Source organism: Polyodon spathula, chromosome 11 (assembly GCF_017654505.1).
Source record: "Polyodon spathula isolate WHYD16114869_AA chromosome 11, ASM1765450v1, whole genome shotgun sequence".
Taxonomy (NCBI): Eukaryota; Metazoa; Chordata; class Actinopteri; order Acipenseriformes; family Polyodontidae; genus Polyodon; species Polyodon spathula.
Genome location: NC_054544.1, coordinates 35,199,316 through 35,216,530, shown reverse-complemented (window position 1 = coordinate 35,216,530; position 17,215 = coordinate 35,199,316). Strand labels below are relative to the sequence as shown.

Sequence of the window (17,215 nt, the reverse complement as noted above, 5' to 3'; positions counted from 1 at the left end):
ACATACAATCAGGTAGTTATCTGTGCATTACCTACATTATCCGCCTCTAAAATAGTTAAATCTCTGTAGCTCCACCGCCCAAACAGTTCCACAATTCTGATATTTGATAAATAACCTGAAGTAATTTACTGTAGGACATGTGAATATTTTGTTGAATTACTATTACTAAAATTGGTTAGGAGACGGATTTGGGTATGGAATCTTGAACTGGACCATGAAAACACCCAAGCACATATATCTCCTCCTTGACAATAGAGACTTGCTAGGGAACACACTAGGCATGAGCATTTAAACCAAATGATGGAAGTACAAGACCTTTTACTGAGACTCAGTAGTCCCCTGCGTAGTGCAAGGATGGGCTCTTTGACACGGAAGGAATTCTGTGTCATCTCCAGTCGAGCCTGCCAGTTGAGAGTCTGTTCCTTCTCCTTTGTGCCATCTTTCTGCCACTGATTTTGCAGATCCTTGAAAGTATGCTCCAACTCGCATAGCACATGTAATCTGAATAACAAAATACACTAGTTTAAGTCTACACTCTAAATTAAAGCTGGGATAAAACTCTAGAATCTTTGTCGAAGCATTAGCCAACTTGACTTAGTTTTATAGTTAGACCTCAAAAAGTACAATTAATTCAAGAGTTTGCAGTTATCCATAACTACTTATATATAAAAAAAGAGTAAGGTACTGTATGCAGGTAATAAAAATGTCCATTATAAATACCATATGGGAGACAGTGAAATTGAAGAAGGAATCTATGAAAAAGACCTAGGAGTTTATGTTGACTCAGAAATGTCTTCATCTAGACAATGTGGACAAGCTATAAAAAATGCCAACAAAATACTTGGATATATAGTAAAAAGTGTTGAATTTAAATTAATGGAAGTAATGTTAAATCTTTACAATGCATTGGTAAGACCTCATCTAGAATATTGTGTTCAGTTCTGGTCACCTTGATACAAAAATGATATTGCTGCTCTAAAAAGAATGCAAAGAAGAGCGACCAGAATTATTGCTGGTTTAAAAGGCCTGTCATATGCAGAAAGGCTAAAATAATTGAATGTCTTAAACAAAGAAGACTACACGGCGATCTGATTCAATCACTCAGAATTCTAAAAGGCATTGACAATATCGACCCAAGGGACTTTTTCGACCTGAAACCAGGGGTCACAAATGGAGATCAGACAAAGAGGCTTTCAGAACAGAAAATACGAAGCACTTTTTTACACAGAGAATTGTGGGAGTCTGGAACCAACTCTCCAGTGATGTTGTTGAAGCTGAACACCCTGGGATCCTTCAAGAAGTTGCCTGATGAGATTCTGGGATCAATAAGCTACTAACAACCAAACGAGCAAGATGAGCTGAATAGCCTCCTCTCATTTATAACCTTTCTTATGTTCTTATTAAAATGCTAAATGAACCATGAACAGTGACAGCACCTGACAATGTATTCATATCCTCTCTGATAGGAACCCCATTCAAAGCTCGCAGCAGACAACGGCACAACCTGTTCAGCCCGGACTACTTTGAGCTTTTCATAAAACGTTTCAGCATCCTTCTGTTTGGCTGCAAGTAGCAGCTGACCAAGTCTCACACTCCAATTACTGGATTTCTGATCTATAGTGAAAAAAAAAAAAAAAAAAAAAAGACAAAAAAGTAGATTTATTTCACATAGATTTATCTTTTCACCGATTTTGATAGTGTTTTTTTTTGCTTTGGACTAATATAAAAAGATGGGATGGCTGGTGGTTTTAGAGTATTGAGGACTTAAACACTTCTGTTTGAGATTGGTTGATTCAGAATAACAGACTTATTTTTTATATGATAGCGTGAGAACCAGCTTTCGAGTTAAAGGTACTATGTATTGATAAATGTACCTATATACTCGTAATATCTTTACCTGAAGCTAGATAATCCTCTACTAAGTCCCACTGTGATAATTTCCACGCTGCTTCAACTCTGTACGTGTTCAGTTCAGATTTCCACTGTGGCCTAAAATGAAATATTAAAATACTTCAATGTTAAAGTCACATTGCTACTTTGTTTTCAACTTAGGCAACAACCACTCACGGTGAAGCGACCAATGAAAAACATGGATCAGAAAGGTTCAAATTTATAATGGTGTAACACAATAAAAAAATTAAATATAACGTGGCATCAGATACAATGTTACATACCTATTAGCAAGCACGCCATTGACCTGAGTAATTACTGTGGAAAGCTGCCCAAGCCCAAGCATTGACTTCATCACACCATGATAATGAAGTATCTAGAAAAAACAAACAAAATAAAACACAATTCTGACAAACTCACATGTGTTATGTCCATACTATGTTTCGGGACAATTGTTTGAGCTGCTTTTAATATTTGAAGTATTAAAGGACCCCTCTCCACCTATTCCAGTAACCAGCACATGAGTGTTTACCTGGTCTGACTCCAGCTGAATGGCTCTGTCGTAACACGCAGTGGCGTCTCTCAGCAAGCCGATGCTCTCGTGCTCCAGTATCTGCTCTCTCAGGGAGGGCTCTTCTTTTCGAATGGCGTTCACTCCGGTTACGCCATCAGGCTCGTGCATAGCTGCATAGAGCGACTGTAGAATCACAGAAAAAGAATGTTGGTTTAAAAAAAAAAAAAAAAAAAAAAAACCATTTATAGGTAGCTAAAATTCTTCTCGATTCTCAGGTAAACAAAAAAAGGTCAGTCTGTGGCATAAAAAAAAAAAAGAAAATGCTGTTTATCAATTGGTTAGCCTCTTTTTGTAAATGCAAAAATGTTGTAGTCAGATGAGGTCTACACAATTTGTGTTACAGTACCTGCAGAAAGCTAAGGTGGTCCTGAATGTTTTGCTTTTTTTCAATGAAGAACGACTCAAAGTGCATCACTGCCCGAGCGTAGGCTTTGGAGCGGAAAGAGGCCCTGGCCAGGGTGTCCTGTGGAATAAGGTCTAGGAAGCGATTCACACTCTGATACTCGCTCAGCTTCGTAGTTGCGGCTGAAGGAGGGAAAACAACAGATGTTCCTATGAAAAAGGTAGGGATCTTTTTTCTTATTTTGTGCAAAATGTTAATGCAGTAATAAATAATATTACATTTCATACTAAAATAGATTTTTTGGTATCTGTTTAATACATTAATCTATAGTTTACCTTCAGTCCTCTCACTGTTTGGATTTCCTCTGTCTCGGCTTGACTGTCCTGCACTCTTCTCCATGTTCAGAGCCTGGAACGTATGCCTTGCCCACTGTGTAAGGTGATCGAGCATTGAGAACACAGTCTGTGTGCTGAGCTGGCTGAGATCTGAAGCAATGTCCTGTAGTCTCGTAATCCGAGGATCCTCTTCGGTCAATACAGCCATTATTTCAGCGTAAACCTAAAAGAAAAAATATATATTATTGACGGTCTTTCTTATTTTAACATGATGCACTGAATTTAGCGCTATAACTCAATTCAACAACGTTAGAAATAAAAGTTATTTTGAAGTTTTAACAAGCTACTGCAAAATAATTTGGTATTCAGGAATTAGATGTTACCTACTGTTACCTTTTAATTTGATTTTATTAACCATTCTAAGTCATACAATTCTCTTCAAAGAACCATCAAATAATTACTCATATTCCACCTTGCACAGTGCAATGACACAATACTGGGGATCCTCTGCCAGCTTGCTGTGTAACTGTTCTTACCTCTTGCTGATATTCCTGGGTACATCCTAGCAGAACATAGACCAAGATGTGCGGCAGTAGGTATATGGTAACTTTGTAGTCATGTTTCATTATGAAACTGCAGCAGCTGAAAACCTTGCTCGCTAGCTCATCCCTGACCTAGGGCATAAAAGAATATTAAAAAAATAAATTAAAATTATTTGCAGTGTGAATGCTCAACCCTTCAAAGCACTTTTGAGCTAAAGAAACCAATCCCTTTAGCTGTACTGTTAAGAATCTTACTCACATTTGTGACTAAATAGCCTGCCCATGTTGCCGACCATTCTGCAAAGTTGCTTCCCAGGGAACTTAGGTAGATTGGCTTCTTTATTTTGGACCAGTTTAATGCCTTTTGAGTACTTTTATACCTGTAATTCAGATTAATTTTATTTCCAATTAATCTTCAATATTTGCAAATCCCAGTAGCCTTCTAAACTGAAAATACTGCAATGTGTTACACACCGGCTGTTCAGATGGGGCTCCAGGATTTCTTGCACATGCTCAGGGAAACGTCTCCACAGCCTCCGCCCCGGGCAGTCACTTCTTCCTTCTCGGCACTCAAAAATTGCAAGGAGCTCCTGGAACAATATTTGTACAGTGGTTGTATCAAAAAAGTAGTTGTTTAAAACCAGGAAAAACAGGATCTAGATGTTTCACTCGTTCTAATATCAATAAAAAAAAGCTTTTTTACATTAACGCTTTACAGCGGTAATCAAAGTATGCATGATTATCACAAAAGTTGAAATTAAGAATGTCGTGTTGGTTACCGGTAACTAAATGGTCACTTTGATATGGATACCTGCATAGCATAGGCGGCAGAGTCCTGTGCGCGGACATCATCTGCATAGGCGAGGAAGGCTCTTGTCAGCTCTGTAAGCAGTTCATAGGCAAAACTGCTGTCTTCCACTCCACTCTAACAATAAAAATGAATTACTTTCACAAAATGTCTACTTTAAACAAACTGGTTTGACCACCCTTACAAATTTTTTTTTTTTTTTAAATTACAGGTTTTTTTCAATTCTTCATTTAAAAGAAGCGGTCTCAACCAGATTTATTTTGTATTTTATTTCTAACAGGTTTTTAATTGGCACTGGGATTACATTTCCAATGAACAATATGCAAGTACCCGTTACTGTACTGTACATATAATTGTCTTTTGAGACTAGCTGCACAATGTTAACTTTTAATGATGTCAAATTTTTTACAGCAGGAAAGGATACAGCTAAAATATAATAAAAAATTGTTTGGTTCCCACTGTCACCTCCAACATTTAACAAGACTGAAGTTTTACCACAAACGTGGAGCCCTTCCCCTGCGTGTCGGTTATTGACAGGTCCAGTCGGCCAGGGTCAATGGCCCCCAGCTCCCCCAGACACTCTCCACACAGCAGCCGAGCCTCAGGGTTTGTATCCTGGCTGCCTTTCAGGAGCACAGTCACCAGCTGCGAGATGACTGGTTCCACTGTCTCGCTATCTAACACATACTTAATAAGCTTTTCCTAGAATAAAAATACACAACAAAATCAAGAAAGAAAAGGCAAATATTCACATTTAAACAAAATCACCTCCCATGGGCAATTTCTGACCTTCATATAGTTGCATAGTGTAATTATTATCAAATGATAATTATCTCTGCCATTATACTCAAGTCATAGTTATACATTATGAGTTACTTTGGCTTCTTTAAATGTACAGATAATCCAGTATTCATCCCTAAAATCGATCTATTGATCTCAAGCTCATTGCATTCTTAATGAGAAAAGTCAAGTTAGGGACCCAAAAGCCATCAGTACCTGATTCTTGTATATCATTTCCTTTAAACTTGTGAGGGCATGTATGCGCACATCCACATTCTCATGCTGAATGGCTCTCATTGACTGCTGCAGAGCGGTCTGGAGATCAGTGCTCTTAGAGGTTTGCTGCAAAGAATTAGAGAAAATTGACATATTTCCAGGGAACACAAATCAATGCTCCCAATATCTTTGAAATAAAAAAAAGATTCCCCGAAACATGTATAACAGTATATTAACCTTTTGCTAGCAGGTGCAGCTTAAATTCAACACACAAGCTCTTCCCACAGCTGTACCTAACAAGGAGTCAGAGACCAACTTACATGCATTAGAAAAACAACACTTACCTTCCTGTAATCCTGCAAGACCTTTTGAATCTCCTTGAGTTCGTGATGGTCGGGCAAAAAATAAATCTCGTGAAGGAAATCCTGCACTTCTGCTCTAAAGGCATGTAAATATTCCAGGAATTAAAAGGCATTAGGGTTGAGACAAGTTATTTTAAAAAAGCAAAAAAAAAAAAACAACAATTAGCACAAAGGTCAAGCCTACCTATTCTCTACAATGAGATAGTGGAATATTACAGCAGTCTCCTTGGGCTGAATGGGGATCAGAGGCAGCAAAGCCACAATCACATGGCTTAGAAGCGGTCCCAAGTGGGATTGGTCTAAACATCGCACGAAACAATCCCAGGCTCTTTTATATAAAAAGAAACAAAAATATTATTAACAAGAAGATTCATATGTTGTACATACCATTATTACTCCTGATACTAAATGTCACATGCAGTAATACATTTTCAGATTTGGCCTCATAAGAGCAAACACAAAGGCAGGGTATTCAAATGCAAGGAAACTCAGAATACATCAAGCCAAAACCAAAACCAAAAATTGAGACTACCTACAGTGTCTTTTAAAAATAAAATGTCAGAGAGGAACATAAGTCTCACTTGCAGCACAGCTGGGGAAAATCATCCTTGTATCTCAGGCCTGTTCTCAGGGTAGTCATCATCTTCACCCGGACTGAACTAATGTGCTTGGGCCCCATGAGCGTCATTAAAGACACCAAACTGTTCAAAGCCTGCCAATTAGAAAACAATCATTCCAGCTGAAAGGGTAACTAGTCAAAAGTGGCATTGGCATGCCATGTGTATGATTTGTTCCAAACAAGCAAGGTCCTTAGCGGTGGCGCAAAGTTGTTTTTAAACTTTTTTTTTTGCATATAACAGTGCAAAATTGAAAAATACACACATAATACAGGTTCAACTAAAAAAATAAATAAAACCAAATTGAATATAAACATAGTATAGGTAAAAACATTGTCTCAAACCCAGACCATTGAATTTCCAAATATTCACATTTAAAACAAACCTACCATTTGTTTCTTCTCTTTCTCTCCAACACTGGAGCTCAGTAGGTGCATGTTGAAAAAGGCCAGAATACCCAAAAGTTTGGGCTGAAGATAATCAGCCTGTGAAGAAGTAGTGTAAAAATAAAGTAGAGACAATACAAGTAGAGGCTGGACTTTACATATTGAAATGCTATTTGTATTGTTACTAAACAAAGACAAAACATTGTTTCAACCACTGCAATATAGTGCAGATATACAAACAATTAAGACAATTTAACTATAAAGAATTAAAGACAAAGGTTGTGCAATTCCTGTGAAACACCAGAATAGATTTCACTGTGTAACAAATTTTTTATTTTTTTTTTGGTTCCTGGGTAGTAAGTGTTATTTCCTAATTGCTTATGCCTCAAAAGTATAGAAAATGGCTATTATTCCCCACAAACTTTGCTTTTGTGACCAGGACAGTGATATTTTCAAATTCACCTATTTTCCAGAACATTCCAGATAGATTCAGTGCTGCGTAAACTTGGAGTAACTTCTAGAACTTTCCAGTAATATAAATAGTAGTATATATACAGGGGCCTTAAGCCCACCAGTTCAGTTTAGTTCCAGCTGCCTAAGTGGATACATATCTGCATTTTTCTGAGATGGCATCAAGAGGCTGCAAGCATCCGGCAGACGCATTTTGCTATGTCTGCAGCCAATTTATCAAGACAAGAGTGAAAAAGTACTCAATGGAAGCATCTGCTAAGATGTGTGAGGCCTACAAGGCATATTTCGGCATGCCTGCTGGGGATCAAGACAAACCCTGGGCACCTCATTTCACCTGCGAGCACTGCAAAAAAACTCTGGAAGGTAAGATGGACAATTGTTGCTCGGAATTTTATGTTATAAAATTTGTTAAAATTTTTAAAATTGTAAAAGTTTTTAATTTTAAAATGTTTTACAATTTTCAATGTTATTGAAAAAATATATCATATATGAAAAATGTTGCGAGAATCTCTTACACATTAGTCATGGGTGAAATAAAGTAAAATATTTGTAGGATGGTACAGAGGGGAAAAGAGAGCCATGAAGTTCGCTATCCCAAGAATTTGGCGGGAACCCACTGACCACTCAAGCAACTGCTACTTCTGCATGGTGGACCCTTCCAAAGTCGGACTGGAAAGAATGCACCTGCTATCACGTATCCGGACCTTCCTTCATCCATCGCCCCGGTGCCACACTGCCATGAGCTCCCCATACCCACTCCTCCGGAGAGAGAGCAGCCGTCTTTAGAAGAGAGCAGCAAGTCAGAGAGCGAGGAAGACGTTGTAGATCCAGATGACAATTTCAGAGGTGGAGTTGAGGAGAGAAACCCATACTACCCCAACGACTTGATTAGAGATCTTGGTTTCACCAAGTCCAATGCCGAGCTTTTGACGTCTAGGTTCAAGCAGTGGAACTTGTTGGATGAAAGTGTGCAAGTCGCAGATCAGAGGAAGCGTCACCAACCTTTTTCCAGCTTCTTCACCCGTCAAGATGGGCTCTGCTTCTGCCACAATGTGACCAGTCTGTTCGAGGCAATCGGAATCGCCTGTAACCAGAATGAGTGGCGCCTCTTCATTGACAGCTCATCCAGGAGCCTCAAAGCCGTGCTGCTCCATAATGGTAACAAGTACCCGTCTCTTCCCCTGGCTCACTCGGTGCACCTCAAAGAGGATTACAACAGCATCAAGACCTTGCTGGACGCCTTGAAGTATGATGAGTACGGCTGGGAGGTCATAGGAGACTTCAAAATGGTGGCATTCCTGATGGGTCTCCAAGGCGGTTTTACCAAGTTTCCCTGCTATCTTTGCCTTTGGGACAGCAGGGACACCAAGGCGCACTACCACAGGCGGGACTGGCCACAGCGGACCGAGTTCTCTGTGGGGAGGAACAACGTCAAGTGGGAGCCACTGGTGGACCCCCGGAAGGTGCTGATGCCACCACTGCACATCAAATTGGGCCTTATGAAACAATTTGTCAGAGCTCTAGATAAGGAGTCGGCAGCCTTCAAGTACCTTCAAGACTTCTTCTCTAAGCTGTATGAGGCAAAGGTCAAAGCCGGTGTCTTCGCCGGACCACAGATAAAGATCCTGGAGTGCAATGAATTCCCCAAGAAGCTCACTAGTAAGGAGAAAGCGGCTTGGAACAGCTTTGTCGCAGTGGTTCGGGGCTTCCTGGGCAATCACAAGGCCGAAAACTATGTGGAGCTGGTTGAGACTCTGGTGAAGAACTACAGCACAATGGGCTGATTATTCCCTCAAAGTCCATATCCTTAATGCTCATCTTGATAAATTCAAGGAGAACATGGGAGCGTACTCGGAGGAGCAAGGCAAGCGCTTCCACCAGGATATACTGTACTTTGAACGCCGCTACCAAGGACAGTATAACAAGAACATGATGGGAGACTACACTTGGGGGCTGATTCGTGAAAGTGATTTACAGTATAATCGTAAATCTTGAAAAACTACTCACTTCTAAATCTTTTGTAGTCATGTTTGTATTACTTTAGTATAAATACATGTTAATTTGGATTTATATGTTGTTTTTGTCTGACTATGTGAACGAAAAGACACAAATTCTCCCGTTTTCTCATTGGAAACAGGTAAATTTCAAAATATCGCTGTCCTGATCACAAAAGCAAAGTTTGTGGGGAATAATAGCCATTTTCTACAGTTTTGAGGCATAAGCAATTAGGAAATAACACTTACTACCCAGGAACAAGAATTGTGTTACATAGTGTTTTTATTGTTGGTTAGTGGTCCTCTATAATCATTACCATTAACTCTGGTGTAGTAATATCCCGTGGTCCTTGGTATGGATCATCACTGGACGCAAAGGAAGCCAGAATAGCCAGGCCATTGAAGACCTGCTGGTAGTGCTCTCCTAGACGCAGCAGCAGCTCATTATGCAGTCCCTGGAAATCTTGCCTTAACAGACTTCCCAGTTCAATTTCAGTTTCACTCTTTATGAAAAAAATAAAATGTTAGCTTGTTTCGCATACCTAGGTATTGAAAGCCAATTGTTAGGACAGAAGCATCATAAAGTTAATATGCTGTATGCCTCCTTATCAGGAGTGGGGTGTATTATGATTGTTAAACATTTTTTGGTTTATAATACAGTAGACTTGGCTACATAATAATGCACACACTAAGATGGCTTGTAGAGTAAAGCCAAGATAGATGAAAACCCACTTTGATCAGAAACAGCAAAAAAGGCCAATAAAATAGTCAGTGTGTGGGTACCTTGAGATAGTGGAACGCGCGAGCCAGTTCATCCTTTGAACAAGAGCAGACGAGGTGAGAAAAGATGTACTTGAAGTTGCTGATCAGAATCTCCCTGCGGTTCATATTCAGCTGCTTGGCGATGGTCCGAATCAGAGCGGACCCTGTTGCACTAGCCTTGGCGGCAAGATAAGGAAGCAGAACCTGCAGGGTACGCTGCAAACCCCGAAAACACAAAACACCCGGAAATCACATTACTGTAGCTAATACAGATCCCAGAGATCTATTGCACTGTAAGAAAAAAAAATAAAAATACATGCTGGATGTGTCTCTAAGTTATACTAACACCATGAGCATGGCAACCCTCACTGATGCCTGAACACAAGGGTTTCTTTTTAGAAGGACACCTTTTTAAACTTACATTAAGGAAGCGATTCAGATCTGGGAAGTTAAACACATGAGCGACTTGAGATAGGATGTCCAAAGCCACCTCACTCTGGTGTGCGGCCACTTGCTGCACTGTCTCATTGCTTTGCCCCGGGGTGCTAGTGAGAGCAGTCATGTGCCTGGAGTGCAGCGCCTCCACCAGAAACTAGGCACACAACAAAGACAAGAAGTGAAAGTGTCACACAACACAATGGGTTCTATTTCAATACTCTATATAGTATCAGATCTTTATAGTGCTGCCCTAAAACTTGTATTCCTGCCATATTTGTATTGTATAATGTTAAGTCAATAAATCTCCCCAAGGAGAAACAAACTGCGGAAATACCTTTAGAGTTGAAGCGTGGAGGTATTAAAACTCATATACTCGAAACTCTTATATTTAAAGTCAAACCATCTCACCTGGCAGATGGGTTTTTTGTACTGGTTGAAGAATGAAGGCAGTTTCAATGATCTGGCAGAAGCTAGTGCTCTGATCTCAGTGTATGCAGATACTGAAACAAGAACAGCCTTTGACAAAAGGCAGTGCATGAGGTGAAGCAGTGCAAATGGAACCAGGTCTCCTTTGGCAGCCCTATAACAACACAGCAAAAGTAGTCATTACTTTAAGCAACAGACGCTTTCAGATTTGCATCAATACAAAAACAACAGGGTTATAAATAAATAATTATTTCCATATAACTACCTGCCAATTTCTCCAGTGGTGAGTATTAGTGTGTTTTTCAGCTCATTATTTCTTGCAGTTTTAGCATTTGTATAAGCCTCCTTCAATCGGGATACAATAAGCTGAAATAAACAAAAATTACACACAGTTTAATAGTGATTAAAGTAGCTCACTGCTGGTTCCCACTACTTCTTGTATTACCAATGACTGATGAATGCATTTTTTATTACAGAGCTTCCAAAGAACTAAATGCAGAAGCAATATCACCTTCCCCTAACCCAGTGCAGTGCAGTAGTATAGTACAAGTCTATAAAGTTTTTTGTTACTGAGTCACAAGATCTGGTAATTTAGCTTACTAATCGACCAAATTTGGTAATTATGGTGTCCAAAAGTGACTGCAGGCAATGCAAACTGGTGTTCGCAAAGTTGAAAAGGAAACAGTAATTACAATGAATTTACAGGGAGTATCATAAGAATACTCTGCACTTAACTCAAACTTGTAGAAGACCCAAATGCATAAATTAATCTGCTACACTAATAACGCACAGTATGTGGTGGTATAAGAGTAAAACAACCATATTTAGCACCCAGCTCTCACTCTGCTGACTGATACAATACGGGTTGTGATGAATTTGGTACACTCATATGAACTCATAATTCAGAATAACAGTGTTTTCAATAAGTAGGAGTGTTAATGGCATCGATGTACCTCTTTTAAAGCACCCTGTTCTGTTTCCCAGGACTCTAACATGTATTTGATGTTTTTACTAAACAGTATTCTGACATCTTTATCAGGATCTTCCATAAGGTTTACAAGAGCAGTTAGAACAGCCTTTGTATCGAGATCACGATTCCCTAGGTTCACGTGCTTGCACAGATGAGGAATGTTTTCTATAAAAGCTGCAAGTTAAGAAAAGATAACAGCAATTACTAAAAAGTGAATTCAGTAACCTAAATCAATAATTAACTTCTATTAGTTGTATACTGCATTTGCAACCCAACCCTCGAACAGTTTATCACAAGGTACATGAAGTGTAGAAATATATGCTATATGGTTGTATATAAAAATACAGTTTTAATGACTGATTACTTACTTACCAGCTTTCACTGAACTGCTTATCTCTGCTCTGAGAAGTATTAAGAATGGAGTGAAAATGGAAGCTCCAATTGTGGTTATTGTTTCGGCATGTGCCGAGTTTACAATCAGGTGGCTGCAGAGAAGGTCATAACCTGCTGGTTCAATAACTGGAATCCTGAGCTCAAATGTCCCAGAAAGACAACAAGCCAACTCTCCAACAATCCCTGCCAGTTCCTTTTTCACCAATATGGAATTGTCCTGGAGCTTACTTCTGCAAAATCAGAACGGTTATAAGCAAAACGTTTAGATCCAGAAAACACTGAATTGCCTTTTAGTGTATACTTGAAACAATACTTACAACAGAACCTCACGTACGGAGCTATAGGACTTAATTCCCAGATGACATAACAGTTTAGGGAATGCTTTCACTGCACTGGCCCGGACAGCTTCGCTTTGACTTTGCAATGCCCAACGGTAGACTGCTGATCTCCAATCTGGACATGTATTCTTGGGCAGTAACGATAACAAATACACACAGTGTGCCTGCGTCTGTAATGCTAGAAAATACATATATATATTAGCTTAAAGACCCAGCTGCCTAACGTTTCGATATGTTGTACATATCTCTCAAAGGAGCCTGTGTTTGAATCAAAACATTGGAGGTATTTATAGGTGTTTTATATAAAATTAAATAAAGTAGGTAAAGCAAAATAAGATGAAAATGTTATAAGCATGCAAAGTGCACACAGTAAAAAAGTATGTCTTATAGTAATGTTTTTATAAAATAATAATAATAACAATAATAACCACAATGAAACAGTACTTACAGAAACTGTTTGACATCTTTTGACTTAAAGCAACAAGGCTTGAACTGAAACCAGCCAACTGGAAGACAGAATGTGAACTGTGCTCCAAAACCCACGGCAATGACAGAAGAGCACAGAGGCTTTTGTGAATCCCTCCATCAATCTGGCAGTTCACTAAAAACAAAATTTGTAATTTTACTATGACATCTTGTACAGGAAAATATTACATTAGAAAGCCTTCAAATACTGATTCTGATTCTTGTGTGGATCGTCCCAGAACATTTGGTCAGCAAAGATGCAATAATTTTTAAGTAGAAAAAAACTAAATGTAATCTTTACCATGCATGTAAAGGATGGCATCAATTATCCTCACAATTCGCTCAGTTGCCAGATCCAGATTGTTTTCACTGTTAGCAGAGACTAGCATCTTCCTACAGGTTTCCAGGACCTGGGACATTAACTCAGGGGTTATCCAAACCAGCTGCACTTTAGTGGCTGGACTTTGAGGCTCTGGTGTCTTACCGCCATCAACATTCAACTTCGTGACCATGCCGCTATAGCTGCTGCACAGGAGAGACTGTGGTTGGCAAATCTATACACACGTATGCAAATTGTAGACATGGCAATATGATAAAATACAAAATCATATCTTTGTCTTTTAATCAGTCGTTACAATTTAAACATTAAACAAGTAAAGCAAACTTAAAACAATACTTTCCCTTTAAAAGTTAGTTACAACACTTGCACATCTGGTGGCACAGACAACAAGAATAGCCATTATACCTGATAGGAGGCGGAGGACAGCAGTGGCATGAGCAGAGAGCAGCCAAGTGCAGGATCACCGCTACCCCTTCCAAGGCACTGACAGCCTGTGCTAAAGGCTGCTCTTTGACCAGAGAAAGCAACGTCATCAGCCGTCTATCCAGCAAGCCCCACAGCTTACTCTTTGTCTTCATGTCCACTGAGCAAATTCTGAATAAGAAATTCAGAAAACAAACTGGCGTTAAGTCCATTAAGTGAGTGCTTATTTTCATGTTTTCTCTCAGACCACCTAAATGTATTATTTATCAAGTTTCAAGTTTAAAAAAAAAAAAGAAGTAAAGCAAAAACAAAAACAAAAAAAAACAAAATCAAAAAAATTTGATGCGTTTCTTACACTTGGGTCTTGGTTTTTTTAGAGAGTGGTCCATGAGAAGGAATCTCACTGCTGTGGCTGTTGCTCCTGGATCCATCAGAAGAATCAGACTGAATCGCCTGAAGAATATCCATTCCCTCGATCTTTAGGGCCACATACAAATAGCCTACCAAGCACTAAACAAGTCCACAACACATTAAAAAATCATTAGTGTATTTATATTGTTGCCAACTGTAGACACACTCTAAATAATCTTTATTGTACTGGTAGCCTGATGAGAAAAAGATCAATTTAGAACAGAAAAACACTGTTCTGTAAATCACAGCTCTCGCCACACACAGCTTACTTTTCAAGGCAAAAACACATGGCTATACCTCACCTTCTGTTTTGTCTGAGTTCCAATGATCTCAATTAAAGAAGTGCAAACACCCTTCACACGATCAGTTCTTATCTCCACAGCAGACTCGTACCCAGGGGGGACAAACTTCAGGATGTACTGAAATATTTCACAGAACGTAATTTTCAGCTCCTCTGACTCCAGGTTTTTAAGCAGTCCGTTTTTGATGAGTTCACAAAGCTCGTCCATCACCATGTTTAGGTACACCTGTTCAATATTTTTGTACATATCCACCTTGTGTGGAAACAGTGACCTTGTAACACGTCCAAACGGTTTTACATACAACTCCAGTTTAGACTTCTCAATTCCGTTAAAGGAGTGTAATATGTCCAGAAATGCTAAAAATAATTGTGCATTTTTTTGTGGAGGTCTACCTAGCTCTAAGAGTTGTGCAACCAAGTCCAGGGCCATACTCTTTGTTTTAGGACCTCCGTATTGCAAAAACGAGCAAATGACTTCCCAGAGTGTGATGTCCAGTCTTCTACAAAAAAGCCCAGGAAGGATGTCTGCTAGAATTGTTAGCAATGTCACTTCAAACATTTCAACAGTTGCCATTGAGGAAAGTTGCAAAGTTGCAGCTGTTAAATACCCTTGATCAACTTTCTGTGTAACTGAAAATCTATGAACGGAAACTGGCCACATATTTGTCTCTCCTATAGGATTATCCTGTAGGCTTCTTCTATGCATACAAAGTACGTCTAGACAGAGGTCAATTAGCTCTTTGGTCAGTACCCTGAATATACTAAGGCTCTTAACCTTAAATAGTTGAAGTAAAAAACTGATGACATTGGCAATCTTCCTGTGCAAAGACTGGCAGTTAGGGGCTGCGGCGATCCGAAGAAGTCTAGTTATAATCCAGTTACTGAATTCTTTGGGGGAAAAAAACAAAAAAATATATAAAATGGTTACATATGGGTATTCCTTAAACACAGTAGACATTACTACTGTATCCAAATCATGATATTCTGCAAGAATATAGAAATAATTATTCTTCACTATTATATTGCTGTTCACATGCCAGGTTGTTTGAGTAAGTTCAGGAGTAAAACTAGACCAAGCCAACAGTGACTAAAACTCACCTGTACAGCTACTTTCTACATCCCTAAACTGGTCAAGTTCACAAGCAGGGTTCACAAACATCAGAGGAGAGGACGTTATGATATGCTGGACAAAATCAAGCAGCATCACACAGGCTGGCTGTGGGTCACTCTTTTTGGACAGCTCCAGGGCAACTAAAATAAAGCAGAAAGGTAGTTCATGTTTCGTGCATATTGCCTTTGCAGTCACAGAGTTTTGTACAAAGCACACATACTACCAAAGATTATGAACTGGAAAGAGAAATGCAAACATTATCGCAAAGAAGCAAGGTGTGACCCTGTGGGTGCAAATGATCCCAGAGTTTATTTACAGCACTGACCCATATAAGGAATACAAAGCTTACATGGTAAACAAATACACATTCAAATGTTACAAAGTAATGCATGACAGTGACAGACTGGTATTCCAAATATAAAGACATACTTGACTGGTTCTGTCTGTGAGGGGCATGATCTATTATGGTATGTTATTGACATATTACTGTCACTTACCGACATCTACATCAGTCAATATTTTGCCAATAAACTGACAGAGAATTTGTCGTGGCTTCTGTACAACGTTATTATATTCTGCTGGACTGGCACTAAGAAAACAAAATAAGATAACAAGGCAATTATATATAAACATGTAATTATATGAAGCTGGTGGTACACAGTTATTGTGGTGCCACTAGCCCCACCATTTAAGCACTGAATTCTCAATAACTGACTATGCCAAGTTTGTTATTCACAGGAAATATGCACCGTGTCTAGTATTAACCACCTATATCGAATGCAACTAACTTGGAGCAAATAAGTTTGACCGACATCACAAGTCACACATTTATTTATTTATTTATTTTTGCTATTAAAACTGGTATTCGGTGCAAGCCACTTGACGTTTTTTTTTTTTTTTTTTTTTAAGAATGGTCATTCTACACATATTACTGTTAATAAATGTATTTGTTGACTCGTGTTACAGTGTGGTGAAAAGTTAACACAGCATTAAAAAATAACAAATATAGTTGCGTATTTTACAGTTTCAAAACAGCTGAAGTTGTAATAAAAGAGTACTGCATGTTGCTTTATTTAAACAGAATACCATAGCTTAAAGCAGGGGATAAACACCGTTGAGATATGTTTCTTGCGCTGTGTGCCATGCTGCAGCTGAACACTCACCTCCCAAGCTCGCGGAGAGCTGGAATCATAGATGCCATTTCTAAGCCTTGGTCCATCATTTTTTTTTAAATATTCTAGATAGTAAAAACTACTTATGACTAACTGTAATTTTTAAATGTAGACGTTTCCCTGTCTTCCAGTTTAAAAATAACTAAATTCGCTCCCTAACCCACTTCTGAGCGCAGTATGGCGCCCTGTTAGGATCAAACTTCCTCTGTCACGCGCTGCAGCGCGGAGGAGAAAGAAACGGCGTCAAGCTAGAAATAAGTACATCTAAACAAAAATAGCTGCATATTAGTTCATTTTATTTAGATGTTATATTTGCAACGGGGTGTCTTGGTGTATTCCCCCCCCCC

The 17,215-nt window shown here is 39.0% G+C and overlaps 1 protein-coding gene across 1 annotated transcript in view; it reads right to left on the bottom strand.

Annotated features, from left to right (window-relative positions):
• Positions 1-17,111, bottom strand: part of LOC121323613 (serine/threonine-protein kinase ATR-like) — a 27,325-nt gene extending 10,214 nt beyond the window's left edge. The window contains exons 1-33 of the mRNA XM_041264762.1: positions 16,860-17,111; positions 16,194-16,285; positions 15,684-15,836; positions 14,587-15,473; positions 14,229-14,383; positions 13,856-14,044; positions 13,412-13,635; positions 13,094-13,246; positions 12,625-12,823; positions 12,287-12,537; positions 11,898-12,088; positions 11,210-11,310; positions 10,927-11,098; positions 10,502-10,672; positions 10,102-10,296; positions 9,636-9,821; positions 6,857-6,952; positions 6,432-6,562; positions 6,035-6,178; positions 5,833-5,926; positions 5,489-5,614; positions 4,988-5,194; positions 4,496-4,609; positions 4,159-4,274; positions 3,944-4,064; positions 3,679-3,816; positions 3,143-3,365; positions 2,811-2,989; positions 2,423-2,587; positions 2,175-2,266; positions 1,898-1,989; positions 1,437-1,614; positions 316-501 (exon numbers count right to left, since the gene is read on the bottom strand). Of these exons, the coding sequence (XP_041120696.1) occupies positions 316-501; positions 1,437-1,614; positions 1,898-1,989; positions 2,175-2,266; positions 2,423-2,587; positions 2,811-2,989; positions 3,143-3,365; positions 3,679-3,816; positions 3,944-4,064; positions 4,159-4,274; positions 4,496-4,609; positions 4,988-5,194; positions 5,489-5,614; positions 5,833-5,926; positions 6,035-6,178; positions 6,432-6,562; positions 6,857-6,952; positions 9,636-9,821; positions 10,102-10,296; positions 10,502-10,672; positions 10,927-11,098; positions 11,210-11,310; positions 11,898-12,088; positions 12,287-12,537; positions 12,625-12,823; positions 13,094-13,246; positions 13,412-13,635; positions 13,856-14,044; positions 14,229-14,383; positions 14,587-15,473; positions 15,684-15,836; positions 16,194-16,285; positions 16,860-16,918 (5,780 nt within the window). The 5' untranslated portion in view covers positions 16,919-17,111. The remainder of the gene's footprint in view (positions 1-315; positions 502-1,436; positions 1,615-1,897; positions 1,990-2,174; positions 2,267-2,422; positions 2,588-2,810; positions 2,990-3,142; positions 3,366-3,678; positions 3,817-3,943; positions 4,065-4,158; positions 4,275-4,495; positions 4,610-4,987; positions 5,195-5,488; positions 5,615-5,832; positions 5,927-6,034; positions 6,179-6,431; positions 6,563-6,856; positions 6,953-9,635; positions 9,822-10,101; positions 10,297-10,501; positions 10,673-10,926; positions 11,099-11,209; positions 11,311-11,897; positions 12,089-12,286; positions 12,538-12,624; positions 12,824-13,093; positions 13,247-13,411; positions 13,636-13,855; positions 14,045-14,228; positions 14,384-14,586; positions 15,474-15,683; positions 15,837-16,193; positions 16,286-16,859) is intronic.
• Positions 17,112-17,215: the final 104 nt, after the last annotated feature.